General features: G+C 45.2%; 1 protein-coding gene across 5 annotated transcripts in view; it reads left to right on the top strand.

Annotated features, from left to right (window-relative positions):
* LOC112462972 (nuclear hormone receptor E75) overlaps positions 1-19,869 on the top strand; it is an 88,901-nt gene extending 69,032 nt beyond the window's left edge. For 3 of the 5 annotated variants that reach the window (XM_025029078.1, XM_025029075.1, XM_025029076.1), the window contains exons 2-5: positions 4,568-4,656; positions 11,891-12,035; positions 15,018-15,259; positions 15,629-19,869. In XM_025029078.1, the coding sequence (XP_024884846.1) occupies positions 4,568-4,656; positions 11,891-12,035; positions 15,018-15,259; positions 15,629-17,611 (2,459 nt within the window). In that variant the 3' untranslated portion in view covers positions 17,612-19,869. Of the gene's footprint in view, positions 1-3,605; positions 4,279-4,567; positions 4,657-11,890; positions 12,036-14,086; positions 14,512-15,017; positions 15,260-15,628 lie in introns of those variants that run through there. The other 2 variants (XM_025029074.1, XM_025029077.1) reach the window with 2 other exon arrangements.
* The last annotated feature ends 3,603 nt before the right edge of the window (positions 19,870-23,472 follow it).

Here is a 23,472-nt window from a genome sequence, read left to right as displayed (position 1 = left end):
GTGACGCGCCGTGCGCACCGTTATGCCCATAGCCTGCCCCATAGCGCCCACTGCGGAAGTATCGCCATATTACTCAGCGGTACGACATATACGCGACGATCGGCGCCCATGCTGATGCACCAAGCCTATGTATCTGCGATTACGCTCGCCGTTAACCCGCGAGTATTCGCGATCGTCCAGCGCAGCGACTAGATCGAAAACTGTTTCCCTCCTTTATATACATATATATATATATGTATATACATATGTACATATATATATTATATATATATATATATATATATAAATGGTCGGGAATATATAAACCTAGCGCAACGATCTGAGAACCGATTATCGTATAACGTACTACAGGGGATACACGTATTCTTATTATGCAAGATATAATACTGTAACTTTATATATTTATTACGATGCATCTTTTTGTTTTTGAAATAGAGATAATTTTTTAAACAATCTGTAGGGATGTAAATAGCGTCTAGAACTTTTGATGCATCGTGTAATAACGAAGCTGGTAGGAAGCTGAGAATCTTGAAAGCAGTAAAGCGACGATGAAGTCGGCGACCGGTCGCTCAGTGCCAAGGACACGGACGGTAGACAATGCAGTCTTGGTTGCCGCGAGGAAGCAACCTCTAATTATGCTCCTGCTTGTTACATTTTTATCTGCGCCTCTCTCTCTCTCCCCTGCATCCCTGCATGCATCGTTGCACGTTACTATTCTATTATAGCGAGAAGAAAGAATCACGGACCGCCTCAATACAATGCAAACACCGATGATCCCATTTACATAATTGCTAAAACGTACTCATTAAGCGTACGCGAAGACGGAAAGTCATGTAATTCAAGGGCGATAATTAGGCAAAGCGAAGCAGCACGCTTACAGATTTATGGATGCGACGCAATTAATATTCCTTCAACGTGGTAAAATACAATTTATCGTTCGAGCCAATCGTTTTTTTTTCTTTCATGAAGGTTGTCGATATAAACACGCCAGTGATCACCCGTATATATTCCGAAGGAATTATTTATTTCGACATTCTGTGAAATTTATTAGTGAAAATAAACTATTGCGTTTATTTCCAAATTCGGTTTACATCCAAAAAATTAATCTCGTTTGATACGATGCTTAAAGTAAAAAAAAAAAAAAACGATACGCACGATAGCTTTATATACTGCGACCCATTAAAAATAGATACTAGGATCATGGTCATTCATTGCATATATAAATGTGCGATAGCTGCAGGTCGCTACCCGATTTCAAGGAAACGCCGTCTGACCTCCGTCGTCGCGGCCATTACGTTCGAAGTCTGTCCGAGTTCGTAGCCGAGTAAGAGAGCGTGAAGAAATATTTTGGCGAACTACGCGTAAATCTATTTCACGGAGAAACGGAGTTTTATTATAGTTAATAAGCGTCGATTAATTGAAGAACTCTCCCTTCCGAATATATATCAGCGATTTGTGAGAAATATAACAGAACAAAGAAGTTGTATAGATATCCAATGCTACTTAGAGATTGCGTATTTTAATTTTTGTTTCACATAACTTTACGAGTGCCATGACATAATAGTAAATGTGTACAAACTGTACTGTAATTATTATGAATTATATAACATACACGCACACATACGTTAACTATAATTAAACTGGAATATTAACTGTTAATTATTATGAATTATTTCTAATTAATAAAAGTAAAGTTGGCACGCGCCTATGAAACGCGTTCGCGTAATTCAACGTTTTTAAATATTCGTATTCGATAACCGCTTAGATTTCGTGGATCAGGTAAAAGTATATTTAAAAAATTAGGCAATTTTGAATCCTGCAAACATATTAAAAAAAAAAAAAAAAAAAAAAATTAAGTAACTATATCGATTCGATCATAGTACAAGAAAATCGATGGAGGGGAATATCATATAATTCTTTTCCCTACGCCAGGGCATCCCTTTGGGACTTGACTGTTGACCTTACTGAGACACTTCGTAAAACATGGCCTCATAAATATCAATGTTTGTTTTTATTTTATGAACTTTTATTGCTTTATAAATATTAACTTTCTCCAGTATGTGTGCAAACAGATAAGAATTTTCAAGTATGCAAGCTAACATGTTTCATCATTGATACAATAATTTATCTTTTATGATAATTTTCTAACAGTGCCATTATTAGTATTAACTTTACTCTTCTTTCTCGATATCTTATTCTGGCACATTATTGGGTAATCAAAATACGAGGTACCAGTGAAAAGATGATTCGTAATCAATCTTATTTGGATTAACAGTAATTTAATAATAATTGGCTAATAATAATTTGATTTCAGGCTTAATGATGAAAATATTAATGTTCGATACAAAAGGATTGTTCATTTACAAATTCAATAAGAAAAATACATCTGCTGTTTATTTCAATATTTACACAAAATTCTTCCACTCTTTTTGCATATTTCAAGAGATTTGATAACTAGTTTAATATCGGGTTCGGTCTTATCAGCAGTAATTCGACGCAACGTAAGAAAACTGATAAACAGTCACAAGAATGCGATCGGGATACTAAATGTTAATTTATAATGTAGAATACCGACACTAACTTGATCTCTTGTATCAGCCGATTCAGCGGATACGTCGAGCCGTCATCATATTTTTTTCGCGCAAACATGCACGTGACTGTGTGTTTCGTTCATGGATATAAAGTATCTTGATAATAAATTTTTTAATGAAATTTTACGCTTCGCAATTAATGTTATCGAAAATCATTACGAATAATCCTTTACGTTGGTAAGGCAATGACAAAGGTCGTGGGCGTAAATCTTCGCGCGGGAATCAATATTTTCTGCGAGAATAAGACACATTACGAAGAAACAAAGCGACATATGCCACAAAAAAAGAGATACTTATATAGCATACTGACAGAGAAGAAAGAGAGGAAAGAAGGAAAGAGCGGAGGGAAAGAACGCGATATATAGAGAGGAAAGAGCGAGCGAGAGACGAGAAACAGAGAGAAGTAGAAAGAGACATAAGAAGAAAGACAAGAAGACAGCGAGAGGAAGAGAAAAAGAATGAGAGAGAGGGGGGAAAGAGAAAGAGAAGCAATGCGACAATCACTACATTCGCGGTTAGCTTGAGCGAGAGGGCGCATGGCCTTGGCCGTTGCTGCGGGGTAATTCAGTCAAGGTTTCGGCCGATGAACTTCCTCCAACGGGAGGAAGGAGACTCCGGCCGGCCGTGGTAGGGACAAGTCGGACCAATCGCGCGGCTGCGGGGCCTACCGAGCTGACGGCCGATTGGTCGGGCCCGTCGCGGCCGCGACAGCACGGCATACTGTGACGGGCCCGCAGCGACTTGTCAGTGACCTCCAGCATTGAAAATACGATGAACTCTCTCGGGGGGCCCTGTAAGAGAGCTTACGGAGCAATGTGTTGAGTGTCCTCTACTACATACTAGGTAGCCAGGGCGTAGACATTGTAGATGGTCGAGGCAGCCTGATAGCCTGGCAGCCGAGCAGGCACATCAATCCCTCCCCTCCACCTCCAAGTAACTCAGAGTAAGGGCTGCACGGCCCCCAGGTAACCAACACTCGGCAGCGCCGAACAAGAGTCAGACCAACGCGAACCTCCCTCGAGCGAAGACTTACTTTCACTCTCTCTTCAGGCTACTATCCGCTCGCGCTCAGCTCTGCTACCAATCCGTCGCGTCGTTTGTCGCGAGCTTCACTGCAACGTCTGTCCGTAACCTTTGCAACAGTCGCAGATCGCGCCGATCGTTCGCGTGCTTCGATATTCGGAAAGTTGAACGTTGCAGTTGCACGTGGACTTGCGCGCGCGCGCGCGCGTATACGCACGTGCGAATCAAATTTATTGGTGATTGGTCAGTGAGCGTGGTGACAGTGAGAGCGGGATGAGAACAAGTGGAACAGTATCGTAAACCTCCGGGACAATATGTGGACTCTTATTAATCGTTTTCTCAGTGTAGTGTGGTGAATAAACGGATGTTAAATCAGTCGGAGAGGAGAGCGTTAACGACGGAGACTCTCCTGAACAAATCATGATCCTTATTCCGGACAGTAGCGCGCAGGACACGCTGGCTACGTCACCCACAACCGAATTGCTGATCCCCAGCGTATCCTCGCACGATTCCCGCGCGTCCAACGTGTCGCGCGTACCCAGTCAGGGCATGTCTAGTCCGTATCATGTAATGCAGTTAGCGGATCATCATCGTCTTAGTCCCAGTATGCCAACGATGGATTCGACCGTCTCATCCGCTAAACCCGAGCCTGAGCTCAACATAGGTACGCGTTTTTTTTCCTTCATAACAGCGAAGCGACGATGCAAATAGCAAAAATTTGCGACTGGCGCGCAATCGTAAAACGGGATGGGATCGCGATGCCGCGACAGTGGGTGAAAGCAGAAAGTTGTAATGCGGCGCGATGCTGTAACCCGCTACACGCGCGAGAGAGGAGAAAGTGTTCTTCTTTCCCTCCCACCTTTCTCTCGCGCAGCGCGAGAGAAGAAGAAGCCGCGGGAGAGGATATCGTTACGACCTGCATTAACGGAACGCGTTTTTCTCGTTTGTTTCAGAATTCGACGGGACCACTGTGTTGTGTCGGGTCTGTGGTGACAAGGCTTCCGGTTTTCATTATGGAGTTCATTCCTGCGAGGGATGTAAGGTGAGTACCGCAGCAGATCATTTATTTGTTACACAACGATCCGATTCCTTTGGCTATCGTCTCTTCGAACTCTTACATTACAATTGTTCGAACTTTTCCGTCGGAGACGCTGACGGAATCTAATCTCGCATGAGCGATCGGAAATGCCGTGTATTTTCGCGCCAAGCGATTTCGATATGTAAATTCGTCCCAGTTTTGTCAAGAGAACCGATCTTGCTTTAGCGTAAACATCGACTGATTCATAATCAGAGAAATAAAAGTTAGGAATGATTTTATAAATTTAATACACTTACAAAACAAAATGCATCATATTAAAAAATGAAAACATTATAAGAAAAGGAATATGATCATATTTGCGTTAAAATTCACTTTAAATTGCTTAAAGAATCCATAGATTCAAGACGCAGCTATAGATATGTTATAACTTCTTCTATCTACGAATATCGAAATCGCGGATGCGCGATGCTGTGCGGCGCGACCAGAGTGAATGTGAGTGAATGTAAATGCGTGATGTGAGACCACCAAGGCTAAATAGGAGCTATCCAAACGGCCAAACGCGGATTAACCTTGGTCACGCGGAAATCATAAGAGATTTGAGGTGGTCCTTGAAGTTATTTCACGACCCGGCAATTCCTCTGCATCGGCAGAGGATCTCGTGAAGGCCTCCTTCGATTTATTCTGTATTGCCATGGTCATCGTGATCATTATGCACGTACTTTTTAACTACAAAGCGATCAATACATCATAGTTAAAAGCATCGATCATCAATCATTTTCTTATAGATTTTAGTCAATGTCAGTCCTGTTTCTGCGCCATTTTTGTTACAAGATGATCTGTTATGTTCTGGGAGGGATATGACTAGGCGTAAAAATGCGACATATTTTTTTTACCACCCGCAATATTTCCGTTTCAATGAAATTCAGAAAAAGGTCCGAAGCAGGTAGACATGTCGGATTCTTTTTTCAAAGTCCTTTTTTCAAAGCCTATGGTTCAAATGGTTCCTGTGTCAGGCTAATGTTTCATCCAAAATTGTCGAGTAAGACATTTTATGAAGATCAGAGAATTCTGAAAATGTTATTCAGGCTAGAGTTACTCTGCATTTTAATTGTCTCCTCAACGTCTGTACGTGTTGAGAAACACATAATTTTTCTTCGTCACAAAAAACTTTCCGAGCTATCAAAATTACAACCAGATCGGCATCTTTTGTTTCGTTTGTATGCATCGACTCGGCCGGAAGCGGATAGTAGGGTCAGCATCGGCTATCGACGCGTTTTAGGAAGTGAAGGAACGGCGCCACTACCCACCGCCGACTTTACCACCTCCATAACCACGCGATGTGGTGGAGGTAGTCTGGTCATGCTACCAGGTACCTTGGATCGTTCGCGCTCGCAGATCAACTTAGACCGCTCGCGCGATAACTTCGTGCCATCGTCTTTCTCCTCATCTCGTGTTTCACGCTATTTATTTTGATTTTTTTTTTTTACGAAATATATATGTATTTATGATCTCAAGATATTTCCTAATCGAATCGTCACATGGATTATGTGATATGCCTTTTACAATACTTGTTGATAAGTGATAGATGTTTACACAGCACAGAATTATGATAAATTATTAAAAGAGATTAAAATCTTTCAACGTTTGTAAATCTTTCTAATCTTTATTTATATTTGTATCTATTCTCGTTTTGCAAAAACGATTATATGAATGGACAAATGCACGGAACATAAATTTTGAAATTAGACTGAATAAATAGCTGGGCACTAAATGCATCTCTTTCAAAGTGTTCACAATACATGAGTAATAATTGTTTTGGCGGCTTTTCTCACCGATATAATCGAGCGGAGGTAATGGAGCTTTCAATAGACATCCTGCTGCGGAGAAACCAGAGAAGAGCCCCAAAAGAGAGGAGATAAAAGAGAGAGTTGGGCCTACCGAAAAACCAAAATGATGATTACAACCGCGGGGAAGCGAAAGTATCGAAAAGATCTTTCGATCAATAGCGCAGCGGCAGGTACTTCTGCTTTCATTGCTCCTATTGTAGGCACGGAAAAAAGGAACTACATCGACCGCATTTTGTATGAAAACACCTGACTAAGGACTTTTTCCGTCTCCTTCGTCGATCATCCTCCTGCTTCTGCTCGCCGTTCCGACGGCTGAAATTCACTGAGGAGACTAATCGCTCGGACAGAGTCATGGCCCCCGACTGGTTGACTAGGTCAGTAACTTATAGCCGCAGCGCCGTAAGAGGCACTAAGCCGAACGAGTCTCCACCGAGTGACCTAGCCGCTAGCGGTAGAGCGTCTTAAGGTACTGGAAGAGGGGCTTGTGGAAAGGGAAGAGAACGCGGAAGAGTGTTGGATATCTTTAAGACTAGGTCGCTCGGTCACACTACTACACAGTTGCACTATTTCGCTCTACTGTCTCATCAGTAGAACGCTACTTTTCTCCTCGCGTCATAGACTGCAGTATTGAAATATTAATTTCGCCAGAAGAAAAAAAATGCTGACGTAACATGTAAAACGTCATATGATTGTCAAGAAAGCGAATACGATATTTTTGCATACTTGAATACTTTGTGTTATTCAATAAATTCGGAAATATTTCAAAAATAGAAAAAATTCCGTTAAAAAAATCGAAGTTTTGAATTGTTAAGATTCAACAATCGGGAATATCGAAACCTTTTCCAATATGAGATAAATCACATCAAAAGATATGATAACAATATATCGAGTATCTCGTTCTTCTCAAATTTACTGAGGAATATAAAAATAAATTCATTAAAGGATCACGCAGGAGAATAAAATAGATGCAGTATTTTAAATATTTTAGATCAATTTGAGTTATATCGATTGCAATTCGAGAATAGTCGAATGGCGCTATTATCGCTCTACTCCTGCCATTATAACGGTACATAGCAAATTAGATTTGAAATAAATATAATTTTCACACAGTATTCTTCGTTAGTATTGCGTGCTTCGATTGATTTATAAAATACAGTTTGATTTCGTTAAACATCTTTCATCCTGTTAACATTAAACTCGAATTTTTAATTAGAAAATTTTTTATCTCGAAGTCAGAAAATATAAAATTAAAGTTTGACATACATATAAACCTCCATCAAAATCAATCGCCGCAAAGGAACTCTTACGTGGCTAATCTTCTCGAAGGCATTAGAAATTATTTCGGAATGAGACTTTTTAGTTAGTGGAGCTCCTCTTTAAATTTCCGCAATACAAAACAATCGGTGGAGGTGCACGTCGGCGTCGGCGCTTTTTCCGGAGGGTTGAAATCAGGCGACCAGTGCATTAACCCTCCGGTCGTCGACCCTCCGAGCCAGTTACGTCACTCTCCCTCTTCCTCCACCTCCTCCTCCGCCTCCTCCTTCTCCTCCCTCATCCCGCTGCCCTCGCCGCACACCCCCTTCCCACAGGGAAGCCTTCCCCCACTCTCCCCTCCTCTCTCTCGGGTAACCGTCATTTTTGACGTCGTAACGAGTCGCGATCTCATTTTCATTTGATTGCGCGAGTATTTCGGTGCTCGCTTGAGGTTACCGACCCCGGTGCATCTACTTTAGAATCGGGTCAGCCGCTTATTATCGTGGTAGGTGTTCGCTCGACGTGGTATTTGTCCACCGAAGCGGGAGCTCTTCGAGATAACGCTTCTCCACGGGGTAAAATCGGACCGCCGTAATTTTTACACCCGATAAATTCGTCTCGCGAAACACGATATCATCAGCGAAAAGTATAATAGATCACTTCTGCCATTCAAAGATCGTGCGTCATTCCGCTTGATGCAATTAGCGACACCCAATGACTTTTGGAAAAATTCAGAATTCAAAAGGGTGAATTCCGTTTCACAAATTGACAGTAATTTGTTGATAATGGAAGGATCAAAAAGACATTTCCAGAAAAAAAATTAAATTAATTCTTAACTATTTATGAATCTTTTGTAGATCATTTTTCAGAGATGTAAATATCGATAAGTCTTTTGATTAGCTCGATCCATGAATATCAATAAATGCCCGCGGCATAATTTGGTAAGAATCTCATTTATGCAAAAGCAATCAGGATCGGTACCTGGATGTTATAACTAAATCATATCTCCGCTATATCGTTCGGCAGTACCAGCACAGTACAAAACTACGCGCACAGGAGCAGCCATCTCTGACCTCTGCGATCGACTTTACCGATATCGATGCCCGGGCAACAGAACGGAACGGCAAATTCTTGGGGTCGTAGGAGAGTGCTAGAACGAGCTAGCGAACGAGCGAGCGGTTAATGCCCCCAAGCAGAGCGGAGAGTGTCGCGACTGTTGGAGCGGCGCGCGCACGCGCACGCGCGCGCGTTACGTACGTCACCGTTACTCCGTTTCGCGTCCTCCTCTCTCCCTCTTTGGCATCAAACCTCCTACTTTTACTATGGTACCTCACGCCCCCACTCTCCTCGCGTGGTAGCAGATACGCTCACCTTCCCCTACCGTCCCTCAGACAGATCGCCATCCCTCTTCTCCCTTCCCTCCTCCCCCTGTTCGTTGCAGCAGTCGTGCGCTCCGGTCGTTGGCCCCGCGACCACATCGTGTGTATATCCCACACTCTCTTCACCTATATATGTGCACATATATGCAGGCGTATAACGCGTATACAACCCCGTACCACCGTCACCGACCGACGTGGCGGACGTCTCTTCTGCCAGCTACTAGTGTCGTCGCTGCACTTCCACGGAAAATAAAATTGGAACTTCAACGGCCGCCGCGCCGGCCGGACAACGACGATGCCACTAAATCGCGAGGCTAATCCTCGCGTGATTCCATCCCAGATTGGAATCGAGAAAATCCATTATGTCAGTTTTTATCGATCTCACATTACCGCACACTGCTGTGTCGCGTGTCTCAGCTTCAATTTCAAAAAATTAAAGATTTCTTTCTACAATTCTTTTAAACATGATAGTCTAGAGAGATACTAGGATAGTAATTAATTTTTCAGTTAATAAGATCTCGCGGAAATGAGATTTTTTTCTCGCTGCTGGATCGAGAACGGAGAATAACAGAACTTTCTCGACCCGGCGAAAGTTTCCTTTGATTCTCCTCTCGATGCATTTTTCCTGAAACCATTGTTAAATTCAGTGTTCGCTGTCCGAATTGTTAAGCAAAGAAGAATATTTCTATCATCGGTATTTAAAATTATAGTATTATTAATAATGATATAAATTCGTATAAATCAAATTAGCACCGAAATTAATGAGAAATCTGAAGTATAATTTTTAGAGCAGAGTTAAAATATTGATCATAGATTCTCTAGCCTTTTTCATAAAGATTTTGAGAATAAGACGCGTGCGCAAAAGGAACACTCGCAACTTGAGGTAGCGCGCGAAGGTGGTCGCCCCCTGACCCGTCACGGGCCATGCACGGTTCGAGAGATCGATGCACCGCATTCCCCCACACACCTCCTCCTTCACCCTTCGCTCGTCGGATTCCCGCCGACCGAGAGGTTCAACAGGGGTTGCTGGCTTCGTCCGGGCATCCACGATGATAACTCGTGGCCCGATTTCGCTGTGATTCTAATGATTTTTCGCAAAAAGAAATTATCTCGAATCAGAAATTTTTCAGATCTATAAAAGGGTGTGAAAATGTTTTTATATTGAAGTACTTTTATAGTTATATTTCGAAACAACAAATGATATTTGAGATATATTACAATAAGCTAAATTTCAAAACGAATCTTAATTGTAGAATATCAAGCTACGAATTATCGTTACGCCATCTCATTCAGCTACCTTCTCTCGTTCGAAAGATCGAAGACGTAATTCGCCACCGAACTCAACCGATTGGAATGATCGAAGGTAGCGAGGCTTAACATTGGCAACGCTGACAGTTCATTGACTTGCATCAAACGCTCGCGCCGATTGACAGCCCGGGCGCGGAGGTGCAACGGTACATCGTTCTCTCGATGGGCTCCGCACGAAGTTGAGGTAGGCGAGGTCGCGCGTCTGACGTCACGGCAGAGTTACTCGGCGACGAGCATCGCCAACTTTTCGTACGCGTACGTGCATCGACGCGGCCGTCGACGCGACAACGACGACGACGACAACGTGACGAGCACAGAAACATACAGAAGCTTCGCGAAGGGTCCCCCACGCGTTGCGCGTTACGTAATCGTCTCGCGAGGTCATTGACCGATACACAACGGGAAGTACCTTCACACTAACCTACCCCTTTCCCAATTTTTATTCATTCCGACCTCTCGTCTTCTTCATCGTGTCTCCGTAGCGAACTAACGAACCAGATTCCGGAGTAAAGATAAAAATGATACACAAGTAGGCAAAGAATTTGTATATTCACACTTATTTGCGAGCGGGTGGATATTATATAGGAGTATCAACGCGAGGGTAGGAACCGAGAGGTGGAGGTAGGGCAGGTCGTTCGGAGAGGGTGGCTCCTCCGGTCGGTAAGTGGGGAGGAGGGAGGGAAGAAACCCGTTAGTAGAGCGCTCGCGAGCCTCTATGGTAGCGCTCGTAGTAGATACGACGAAGAGGACATCATCTAGGGTTCACTCCAGCGCGAGAGAGAGAAACTGGGAACTGGAGAAAGAGAGAAACCAAAGAGGGAGACGGCCGAGGAGCGCCAGTCCGCGCAAGGGGGACTCTCACTTTCACGCGGTGAACTGCGGGTGAACGTCCGGGAATTAGGTCACAGTGTCCCCCACCTCGGTACGCCAGAGGCAATGTGCCGAGGCTCTATGTTCTCTGTGCTAGAAAGAGCCAGTCCACAGCCAAGCTTCGTTACAAACGGTCGCTTCTTTCCCCTACGAAACCTCGCGTTGTACTTAAGGTACGCGCGTCCATCGTGGAGCCGAGTATCCGCGAAAAGACTCCACGCGGGTTTGGTGAACGCGAATTATACGTGAGGACAGTGACCGATGCGAGCTACCAAAGATATAATTCCCGTTTTCACGGAGAATACTCTCACCCAGGTAGCGTCCATTAGTTTCAAGCCGAAGGATACGTAGCGAGTGATAATCATTTGGTTAATCCGCGCGAACTAAACGGTGCGGTGATTTATCGTATTCGTTCGGTTCGTCAGACGCCGTGCGAATCTTAATCTCAGCCGGAGTGAATTAATGGGGTGCTTGTGCGAATGTGATCTGGCCGCCCCGCGTTCGGGGACCGATTGCTCATCGGGGTCTTCGTCGGACAGCGACGGTCAGATTGACGAGGGTTTTGTTGGTGATTCGCAGGGCTTCTTTCGTCGGAGCATCCAGCAAAAGATTCAATATCGTCCGTGCACCAAGAATCAACAGTGCAGCATCCTCCGAATCAACAGGAATCGCTGTCAGTATTGCCGTCTCAAAAAGTGCATCGCCGTCGGCATGAGTCGCGATGGTAAGTCTCTTCAATACTTTATGCATGAGAATAATTTTTTTCGCCTTAAATAAAATTGGTGAATCGATTATTGTTGAAAGATACGTCGCAAGCTATCTCGAGTAACTTTATCTGATATCTGAGGCCTTTAGCTTAATTATTGAAACAATTTTTGAAGTGTACTAAGTGTAGTAATAAAATCTCTTATATTTAAACGTCAAAAACGCTATCGCCAATCTTGCAAGCACATTCGCAAATTTACAATTAACGAGCTCTTTTGATCAAAATTTGTTGTCACACCAATTAGGTAAAGCGCCGCATAATCTTCCTTTCTTCTTTCGCCCGTTTAAGCTCTTCATAAAAGAGTTTCTAAAATTTAGTTTGCCGGGTCATTGACCGTTTGCGTAACGTCTTTCCCCGCGACACGATGGAGTGTCGCAACGGGCGAAAGTTGCCAATTCGCCATTTGAGAAAGCAACGGCGATTATCTTTCGATTGGCGTAATCAGAGCTTGCTTTCTTTTCGACGAATTGATAAAATTCCCGGTCGCCTTTTGTCGAATAATCGGTAACGCAGCTGCGCGGGATGCTGCACAGCATCTCCCGCCCGGATCATTGACCTAGGTCGTCGACATGTCGCGCGAGCGCCAATAAATATACATATCTGGTTCTTTCGACGAAATTAGAACGCGATCTTCTCCAAATAGATATAAAACTTTATATTTTTATCAATTTTTGCGGATTAATTCGCATCGATGCGATTTTTCAGTAGTTGTAGCTACGACGACTCAAGTGTAGTCAGAAGTTGTAATCAATTTATCTATCACAAACGACAACGCGCGGTGACATAAAAATCTTTCGTCTTGAAAATCGGTGCGAAAAAGTGCGCTTATCGATATCAACGCGATTCGCGGGGTCAATAGACGGCCGTTGCTCGTCTGGCGGGTGACTTGGTGTCCGTAGAAAGAGTACCGCTACTCGCCGCTACGTCCCCCGGTGACCCTCCCACCTTCTTCCACCCTCCTTTCCCAGCACCGCACCTCCCTGTCGCCGCGCTTCGTCGCCGTCCTTCTCATTCCCCACCTCGGAGAACGATCGTTGTCGCTCGCCTGGCTTCTTCGGTCGTGGAACGCAGCCATCCCCCACCGACGGCGATGGCGCGCCGTCGCGTGGCGCTACACTCCATGCGGAGACCTCGCGAACTTTGCTTCCTAACTACATTCTCCCTTCCTCAATACGTTCCTCTCCTCCGCGAATCTCCCCCACTTTCCTCGTCGTCTGAATTCACCTGGCTGGTAGGCGCATGCTCCCATCGCGGGCTACCGTCTGGCCAGAGCCGTACGTGACTAACTGGTCATAGAGCTTCACGCCTCGCTACGGATAACTTGTCCGCGTCATCGTCGTTATCATGACCGGGCGCGTTGTACCCACAATTACGTCGTAAACCTTTGTAAACGCAACCCGGCTTACACCCAGATGAAACAATTGCAGCAAGCTCAGGGCAGAATTGACAAACTCCAAACTGGCAGAACAAAAATGTTAAAACTGCACTTTTGAATACTGATCAAGTCACTTTGTCCAAGTTATTATATCAGATGCGAGTCCCGTTACATGCTCTCGTGAATAGACTAATCGTAAATCCAATTATATAAAACTATCTATCAAGATGAAAACAAACCAAATCAGTAGTTCGTTTTAGTTTATAAGAGCATGTCCTCAACGTTAAAGATCGATAGTCCGCAAATAGATAAAGCTGGCTATCGACAGCTGGTGACAGGGCAGGTAGCTAGCAAGGGGTTGTACAAGGTCGCCGAGGGTAAGTTACCCCCAACAAAGGAAGTTCGCATCTGCGCATAGACAAGTCCAACTATCTCTCTCGCTCCTCACGCCGGGTGCTACGGCTTGACGCGTCGTACATTTGCTCGGTATATAGTGTATATAGGTCGGCGGTACGCCTCGTGCGGCTGTCGCTGAAACCAAGTTCAAGGCCAAAGGCTCGGCAAAGGCCACATTCGCGCGTGATGGTGGGGGTCGTTGATGGTTGAATAAGTGGAGGGGCTGTTGAACGCAACCGCGGAACATCACTCAGTCGGCGGTGATGCTGTCTCGTGTTTGCACGCGTACCGCGGTCGCGCTCGTTATTCAAACCTCGAGCGGCAAACCTCTCCGTCGCAGCACGCGCTATCTCGCGTCGTGCGATCGTTTGGAGTGACCCGCGTCTCCGCGAGTCAGCCGAGAGGATCGTTCGTGGCTTGTCATTCAAGAACGCGCAACGTTAGAGAGTCGAGGAGCCCTCGCGTGCCGAGTGACAATCGCGGTGTCAGATGATAGTGATCTGGTGCCGATAGAGAGGTCAACCACGTGCGTGAAAGTGCGAGTAGAATCGAAAATTAATCCGTGATTTTTAACGTGGTGCACGTTTCCCTGAACCGTCATGGGAGACGAGTTGCCGATTCTGAAAGGGATCCTCAACGGAGTAGTCAACTATCACAATGCACGTAGGTGTCCTTTCGGTAACGATTCTGACATTCGGAACGGTGGCGATAGCGATCGAACGTTTAGCGCACTTTCTAATTGAAGATTCGCAACGCGCGAAGCAACAGCAGCGCTTGTGCGCGCGTGAGCGCGCGGGCACTTTCATCTCTCCCGCGAGAAAGTCGTGCGCTTTCCCCTCTGACTTTTTTTCACCTTTGGCGCGAAACCATATCTGGTGTGACGGTACTCACGCTTTGAATGGTCGTTGGTTTTACCGCGATCGAGAGTCGCGTTTCTTTCGACTCTCTCGCGCGCGCCCGGCCCGATGCGAACATCACGCGAGTACCGACATTCGTTCGCGCGAAGGTCAACCCCGCGATAGCGGTCGGATCCGTCGCATGATTCACCCATTGATCGCATTAACTATTTATCGTCGTCCTTCCTTTTGCGTGCGACGTACGAGCCTCATGACACACACACACACACACATACACACGTCTAACCCATTTTGCCCTGTTTCTGATTACAGCGGTACGATTCGGCCGCGTGCCCAAGCGTGAGAAAGCCAGGATTCTGGCTGCTATGCAGCAGAGCTCCCACAGCCGTTCTCAGGAAAAGGCGGTAGCGGCCGAGCTGGAGGACGAGCAGCGTCTGCTACAAACCGTTGTGCGAGCCCACATCGATACATGCGACTTCACCAGGGACAAAGTGGCCCCGATCCTCGCCAGAGCCCGCGAGACCCCCAACTACACCGCGTGTCCACCAACCTTGGTAAACAAGCTCGACCTTTCCTCTTGACATTGACGCGGGTTATGCAAGCCATCCGCGTTTGAGATTTGAACGGTCGGCATCTACGCTGACGTCAATAACTGCGCGGGCCTTGGGCCGTCTTGATCTTTCAAGCGTTCTACGCGGAAATCGCGCGAGAACCAGGCGACCTCGGCTGCCGCGAAGGAGGAAGCGAGACCCGACGAGAGCGCGTAAATGTTTCGCCTCGCATCGTCTCGTCCCGCGCCTCGTTTCGCCACGCGAGGACGCCTGGTATGCTCTTCCGAGTAATGATAGCGACTTGGGCGACCTTCGGCATGATTTAACGATTCATCGCCTCCTGACCTCGGAATTTGGTTCCTTTTGTTACAGGCATGCCCCTTGAATCCTAATCCGCAACCGTTGACCGGACAGCAAGAATTACTTCAAGACTTCTCCAAAAGGTTCTCGCCGGCCATACGCGGTGTCGTGGAGTTCGCGAAACGCATACCTGGGTTCAACCTACTGGCACAGGACGACCAGGTCACTCTATTGAAAGCCGGTGTTTTCGAGGTACTGCTCGTGCGATTGGCCTGCATGTTCGATGCTCAAACGAACAGTATGATTTGCTTAAACGGCCAAGTGCTCAAACGAGAGTCCATCCATAATAGCAGTAACGCGCGATTCCTAATGGACTCGATGTTCGATTTCGCCGAGAGAGTCAACGCCTTGCGATTGTCCGACGCTGAGTTGGGATTGTTCTGCTCGGTAGTGGTGATCGCCGCCGACAGACCTGGGCTACGCAATACCGAACTGGTTGAGCGTATGCACAATAAACTCCGAAACGCTCTGCAGACGGTACTAGCACAGAACCATCCCCAGCATCCCGACATTCTCCGCGAACTTTTAAAGAAAATACCCGACCTAAAAACTCTGAATACCCTCCACTCTGAAAAACTGCTGGCTTTCAAAATGACCGAACAGCAACAGCAGTTGCAGGCCCAGCAGCAGCATCAACAGCAGCAACAAACGCAACACATCACACCGCAACAACAGCCGCATTGGCCAATGGAAGAGGAGCCCCCGGCTTCTTGGGGTTCCGCTTCGGACGTAACTTTAGACGAAGCGGTGAAGAGCCCTCTGGGTAGCGTGTCGAGCACCGAGAGCACTTGTAGCGGCGAAGTTGCCTCTTTGACGGAATACCACCACGTAACCCCGGCCAGTGGTCATCATGCATCGAGTGCGCCCCTTCTGGCTGCTACCCTAGCTGGTGGACTGTGTCCACATAGACGCCGTGCGAACTCTGGCAGTACCAGTTCCGGCGATGACGAACTCCATCGTGCTACTATGTCGAAGACTCCACAGCCACCGCAATGTCGCAGTTTTCGCAAGTTGGATTCACCAAGCGACAGCGGAATCGAATCCGGCACCGAGAAACCCGACAAACCGGCCAGCAGCAGTGCCAGCAGCGCTCCCACTTCTGTGTGCTCGAGTCCACGCTCGGAGGACAAGGAAGTCGAGGACATGCCGGTGCTGAAGCGCGTACTTCAGGCACCTCCCCTGTACGATACCAACTCGCTGATGGACGAGGCTTACAAGCCCCACAAGAAGTTCCGCGCTTTGCGCCAGAAGGATAGCGCCGAAGCCGAGCCGGCCGTGGTCGTTCAGCACACGCAGTCTCAGTTACATCTGCATCTAACTTCGCCACCAGCGCGCAGTCCACCCACTCAAACGACGCAATCTCAGTGCCCGCAAACCGCGAGTTTGCTGAGCAGCACGCATTCCACCCTCGCGAGAAGCCTGATGGAGGGCCCGCGGATGACGGCGGAACAACTGAAGCGTACGGACATCATACACAACTATATAATGCGTGGCGAAGCCAGTCCTAGGTCGCCGACGGTATCGCCATCGCCCGCGGAGCAGTGCGCATCGACGACCACCGTGACCACACGCTCGACGCAAGGATCTCAGGGTCTCCTGCAATGCGCCACCACGAGTTATTCGAACAGATGGCCGGCCACCTCGGTGATTACAACGACGACAGGTGCGCGACAACAGCAGCAACAGCAACAGCAGCAGCAGCAGCAGCAACAGCAACAGTCTTCCTCAGACTATCTCGCTGTTGCCAACTCTCCGGCTTCGTCACCGCGTTACCTCTCCGCGGCGGCAACTAGTAGTACGAGCACGAGTCCGAGGCCGACCTCGAGTACAGCGGCTACGTTGGTGTTAGCGGGCTGTCCGAGCAACATGATGGAGCTGCAGGTCGATATCGCGGATAGTCAGCAACCATTGAACCTATCCAAGAAGTCGCCATCCCCATCACCGTCACCCAGACCGCTCGTTGGACCTTGCAAGGCTCTCTCTCTCGAGGCGTAGTGTTCTCGCGAGCTCGAGTGATTTCCCGTAACAAGCACTGACGTGCGCGCGAACGAGACCGGGATGTTTAACCCGTTAATCATCAACCGGCGAAAACTCGTCGTCGTGACGCGGTACAACCTTTCGCGGCCCTTAACTAGAAATGAAAGTGCCAGGACGCTCTGAGCGCGTAAAAAACCAAATAATTTATTAATTTAAACTACTTATCGCTAAAATCGCGCGAGAAAAGAGGTGGAGGTTACGGAGGAATGGACAGGGTACATCTCCGTGTATAATCACGAGGAAGACAGACATTCAGTGGCGAGTTGTTTTCTCCGAGTGCGCGAAATGACGATGGACGGACACTTGCACGAAAGTGCCGATTCAATGAAAGCAACAGAGTGTCGTGTAGGAGAGCCACCTATCCACCTAAAACTACCTATCTACCTGTCTACCTACCTAAAAACCTATCTGCTCTAGGTGTACATCTAGAAGATAGAGCATCTGCGACGGAAAAAAAAGAAAGGTTGAGTGTTACAGAAATTAATAATCTATCTACATGTGATAATCATGGAAATCGCGCATCCTGTACAGTCTCCACCTCATTCATTGATCATCTACTCTACTATAATTATTAAATATTATGAAACTAATTAATATTATTGTAATATGTGTAAGGTATCATAACCGTAAAAAATTATCATTTCGTGTACGTGTAGAAAAAAGACGCGTATGATACTCTTGTGCGTTGATGAGAGGCAGGCATAGAATGAATGGGGAAAAAAAAAGAGAGAATGAATGACGGATGAGCGTGCTTGTGCAAATGAGTCGGGGCAAATCGAAAAGCTTCTTGATCGCGGTGGCAACCGAGAAGATCGCGTACGCGATTTTAAAGAATTAAGCGTTTTGTTATGAGACTGATCGGCCCGCCGCGGCCACCAGTTTGCAATTACCGTACCTTTATATTACATGTCGTGTCTCTTCGTCGGGAAGACGACGCGAGAAGTAATTATATCCTCTAATCGCGTCGTATAGCGAGATAGGTATCGTAGGCCCGCTTAAACGCGTTATACAATATTATGTGTCGTGTGTGCATGCATGAAAGTCAGATTAGATAGATCGAGACGGGATTGCGAAAGAGAGAGCGAGAAAAAGAAAGAGAGTGGAGAGGAGATAGAGAAAGATAGAAAGGGAAAGAAGAAGAAAGAGAGAAGCCGCGAAGCGCTCGAGCGAAGCGGAGTTCCGATTAGAACGGCGAAACGCAATGTAAATAGTAGATTCGTAAGGCTATGTCCTGGTAGGCGCGAGTGAACCTCTTCTGCTTCTGAAAAAAAATCGTGATGAAAAGTTAGAAAATACGCGGCGGGCCACCGCCGACGTGTTGTTGAGACGCCCGCCCCGCCCCCTCCCTTTTAACCACCCTGCATATCCCAGTTCCAACATGAACATCGCATCGAATATGCATTACATTCACAATACGCTGAGTTGCGAGCGAGATAAAACCGATCTTGAAAACAGTTGTAGAAACACTTATGCCTCCTTTTGAGACGGACTAGATCCTCCTCTTGGTTCGACCTACAAGTCCGCCTTGAGTTTCGTATTGGCTCGGTCCTCAGATTAACGATTTAAATAGAGTCGCAATGAAGTTCGGTCAGATTAAAGGGAAGCTAGTACTCGTCAAGAATGGGGCATTAAAAGCACATTCAATCTTCCGGCTAGAATATAGCCTAGCCAGAGTGTCCCCTAAACACCCACTCCCTTTCCCCCCAGCTTAGAGGCCTCTGTATTTATTGTACCTAAAGAGAGAATGCATTTTCCTTCGCCGTGTCGCGTGTACCACATCCACCCGTTTGTCCAAGCGAATCCTCGTAGAATCCTTCTGACTGTCCTTACAAGAACACGCATATACACACAAGATGGACACATTTACACACGACAGCGACATATGTGCACATTGAGCGAACACTTATTCTTGTCCTCCCCCTTCCCCCCGCAGACAACCTAGCGTTGATATTCGTAATACTTGTTATGCATAAACTACACATAATTATTATAATAAACGATACATAAAGTATGATATATTTCCCTATCCTATAAGAAGAAGAATACAAACACAGCTGTTGTTTCTGGTGGAAAAACGAAAAATATGAATAAAATGTACTCTATACAAGCAAGAAATGCAGCCCCGCATATTGCCCAGTGAGCACGTCATTTTGTACGCTTGGGAGTTGTGAGGTCGTCTGAATAAACATTGTCTGGTGAATTATACATAAAATAAAGATTGTCTTCTTATTTACCTCTAATCCACAGCCTTCCGATTTTTCCAAAAAATCTGAGATTTTATCCTGTCTTCCAAAAATATACAAACCCTTACCCGACGACACATTCAATTTTATTTTTTTTTATTTTATTCATATAAGCATGGAGTAAAATTCAAATTTAATATAATCAATATTAATATTATAATTATGCATAAAAATAAAAACGACTCTGAACAATTGCTCTTATATTATTACTGTAATCATTAGATGTGTATGTAATCATTCAATTATATCAATAATCAAATATCTTGAATGTCAAATATTTCAGAAAATATCTTTACAAAAAAAAGCAATTTATAATACTTGGTTAAAATACTAATTTGACTTGCGCGCTTCCGTGATCATGCGATATATTCATTTGAGCAGGACATCCTGGCGTTTAATCTTTTTTTTTACGCTACCTTGAACTTTTACATAGCCTTGGTAAGTATAATATTTAGATACGAATACGATTGGAATATGCGGATACGTTATCGAAGATACCGACTCGATTGCAGCTAAAGACTTGAATCAAAATGTTTTTTTATTGATTATTATATTCTCGATTGCTCAAATAATCGATTAGATCGAAAAAAAATGGTTATTTATTCCTATCCTTTATTGGCTTATCTAATTACTTGTTTTACCGGCCAGAAGATAATAATAAAAGAAAAATGTAGTGCATATGTTCGGAGTACAAAAATTCGATCAGGCATAAATTTAATATCGTAACAGATATGCAGAAAGTTAATTGTGACAGGAACGCGAGCAATGGTAGTCTCTAATTGTGTAATTGTATTTTCCCGAGCTTTTTCCGCGTGGAGCCCGATACACGATCTCTCTCTCGTTGATCCACCGAATCCGCCTACGACGAGGTGCGGCATAACAGAAACTGTAACCACCCCGCTCGCGTAAATACCTACATTGGAGGCGCGTGGCGCCCCGTGGGCGTCGGTTGCCACGCAACCTAGTTCTCGCTAACGTGAACTGTCCTATCGTGAACTCTGCACTTCGCCTCCACCAACATCATCATCATGTCGATGCGCGCTTCATCATAATTGCTATGTCACGCGAGGGCGTTGTATTTTCGAATAAAGAGGGCAAGAAAATAGAGCTATTACCTAAAAATACCGACGAGATTGGGAAACTAATTAGCCTTCTGATTTAGCTACCACGTTTGGATCTGTCTGATGTGTGTTACGGCACGATCAGCTTCGACTCCAATAATATGCGATGAACTACTTTGTATCATATCTATGCCTCAGATTTAAAAAATGGGTGCTTATCTGTTATTATTTATATATTTGAGATCGTGCATAAATCGCGATGCGAGTTTTGTCCACCGTGCATTCGTTACATCGATGTATCGCAAAGCTGCAACGAGCTGTTAATCCGCGTTAATTTTCAGACGTCGGGGAGCTCTTTCGAGCTACACTTCTACCTCCATTCGTCGGTCAGCGTATTGTCGGGCTACGGATTAAGCAGGCAAAAAGAAAACGAAGAGGAAGCTGTCGGGCAGAGATCGACAACGAGTCGTCGACCAACAATAAACCACTGACCAGAACTTACCGTCGAGAGCAATGCGATTAACTCGAAGGTCGCTCGTTAACCTGCTAGCGCTTGCGTTATGAATATACAACCGCATACAGTAATTATACAAAATATTGACTCGTGAATAACATTATTTGCTTTTATTTTCAGTTATCTCGAAAACATAAAATATTCCAACAATACTGAACTCATTTCTGTTTTAACTCTCTACTAACGTTAAAAGATGTATAAAAATCAGGTTTCAAGTACTATATAGTATTGTCTTGTTGTCTCCGTTCCTGTGTTGACATAGGGGAGAGTACTATCACAAGAGGAGATGCCGATTTCGTCGGATATGTCTGCGGTCTCGGTCGAAACCTTGAACGCGCTCCTTAGCAGAGACGCAGAGTGCGAAGGCTTTTATGCGTGGCAGGGGGACGCGGGGGACGGAAGTTCGGGGGACGCGGGGGCTGGATACGCGGCTCGTAATGTGAGGGCGTCCTGGAGGCTGAAACCCAGTCTGGGAATGTACTCTGCTTGCCCAGGGACAGCGCGCATTCTCTCCAACACCAGTAGAAGGTAGCCTCGAGCCGCACACGCCGTTGGTAGGATTCCATCGCGAAGACAATGCCCGCCATCGTGGCTCTCCGATAATTGGATTCTAAGTATAAAGTCGGCCCACAAACGTAAATCGCGAACGCAATCGGGATGATTCCCAGCGGATTTACTCTCGCGATCGTAACTCCTGTTGTATACGTTGTGCAATAATTAAACTACGAAAAATTTTGCGGACAAAATTAAAATGTCAAATTTAATTATGCATTCGTGCCACTTTTGGACTTTCCAAAGAATAATTTGCAATCATAATATGACTCTAATTTTAGAACCTATTTATAAAACAAGATAAATGTGTATGACTTGTTTTAAATTTTTACAAATTTATGATTCCGTCTCTTTGAACAACAATAAGCGTGTTTATAAGAATATAATTTCATCCGCAATACATTAGATCGAAGTGCGATCCTTCCATATTGCTGTGTGTGTAGAATGATAACACCGATGCTTTCTTTTATTACTCTCGAAATGTTCTTCCGGGTTAACGCACTTTCGTCCTTCGATGATTTATCCCGTCAACCTCCGCCCTTCGACGCCCTCCTCATCGCTCCATCCACGCTCCAGTTTTCCACGTAGCAGAAGGTCGCGACCCTCGCGAAAAAACGCACCACGCTTACGCACGAAGTAAGCTCGTTCTGGCACGGGGTTTTTTCACCCCTCACCGACCCGAAAATTTACGAGCGATATGGCCTTCGACCGTCTTTAAGAGGCACGTGCGTTGCCTCATAGAACCCTCCGCGCGAGTCTCTCCCCCGTCGATTCACCAGGGTCCTTTCAATAAATCCCTTAAGGGTCGAATTTACGTAACATAGGTCTCATCGCAAGATTTTAGACGTGCCAAAGTCACTTTGATTAAATTTACTTTCGTTAAATTAATTGTGTATGTGTGAGCGTCGTGTGTGTGCATGTATGTGCGTGCGTGCACGTACGCACATAGCTTGTAGAATTTAGAACATCTCCTTTATAAACAACGCGTCTTAAGTATTTAATAATATAGAAAATAATATAGAAAATAATATTGAAAATAACTGGAAAATAAATAACTAATAAACTCTTTTAAAATCTAATAATCGTAAGTCGTAGTAATAACGGCAATTTAAAATTTAAACAATCATACAAAACGTTTTAGTTTTCTCGTGCGATAAATTTCTTCTAGTTGCATTAATATGTTTCTGTTCAAATTTTACAAATTTTGGTATGAAAAATAAAGAACGTCACCTTATCTCACATTATTCTCAGAATAGAAATATAATATACGATAAAAAAAAAGTTTAAAACTTCATATAGAAAGCAATGAGTTACACCTTGACCTACCATCCTTGGCCATCATACAAGGCGTGGATTAATATTTGTGCCCGACGACGGTGCGCATAAAGAGTTGACCAGTTCGAGGGGGAGCCAAAGCCTTGAACCAACAATGAGCAAACACTCATTATC

This window comes from Temnothorax curvispinosus, unplaced genomic scaffold, assembly GCF_003070985.1.
Source record: "Temnothorax curvispinosus isolate PA1 unplaced genomic scaffold, ASM307098v1 QBEX01012990.1, whole genome shotgun sequence".
NCBI classification, from domain to species: Eukaryota; Metazoa; Arthropoda; class Insecta; order Hymenoptera; family Formicidae; genus Temnothorax; species Temnothorax curvispinosus.
Note: the sequence above shows the minus strand (reverse complement) of the source record. Positions and strands in the feature narration are given on the sequence as shown.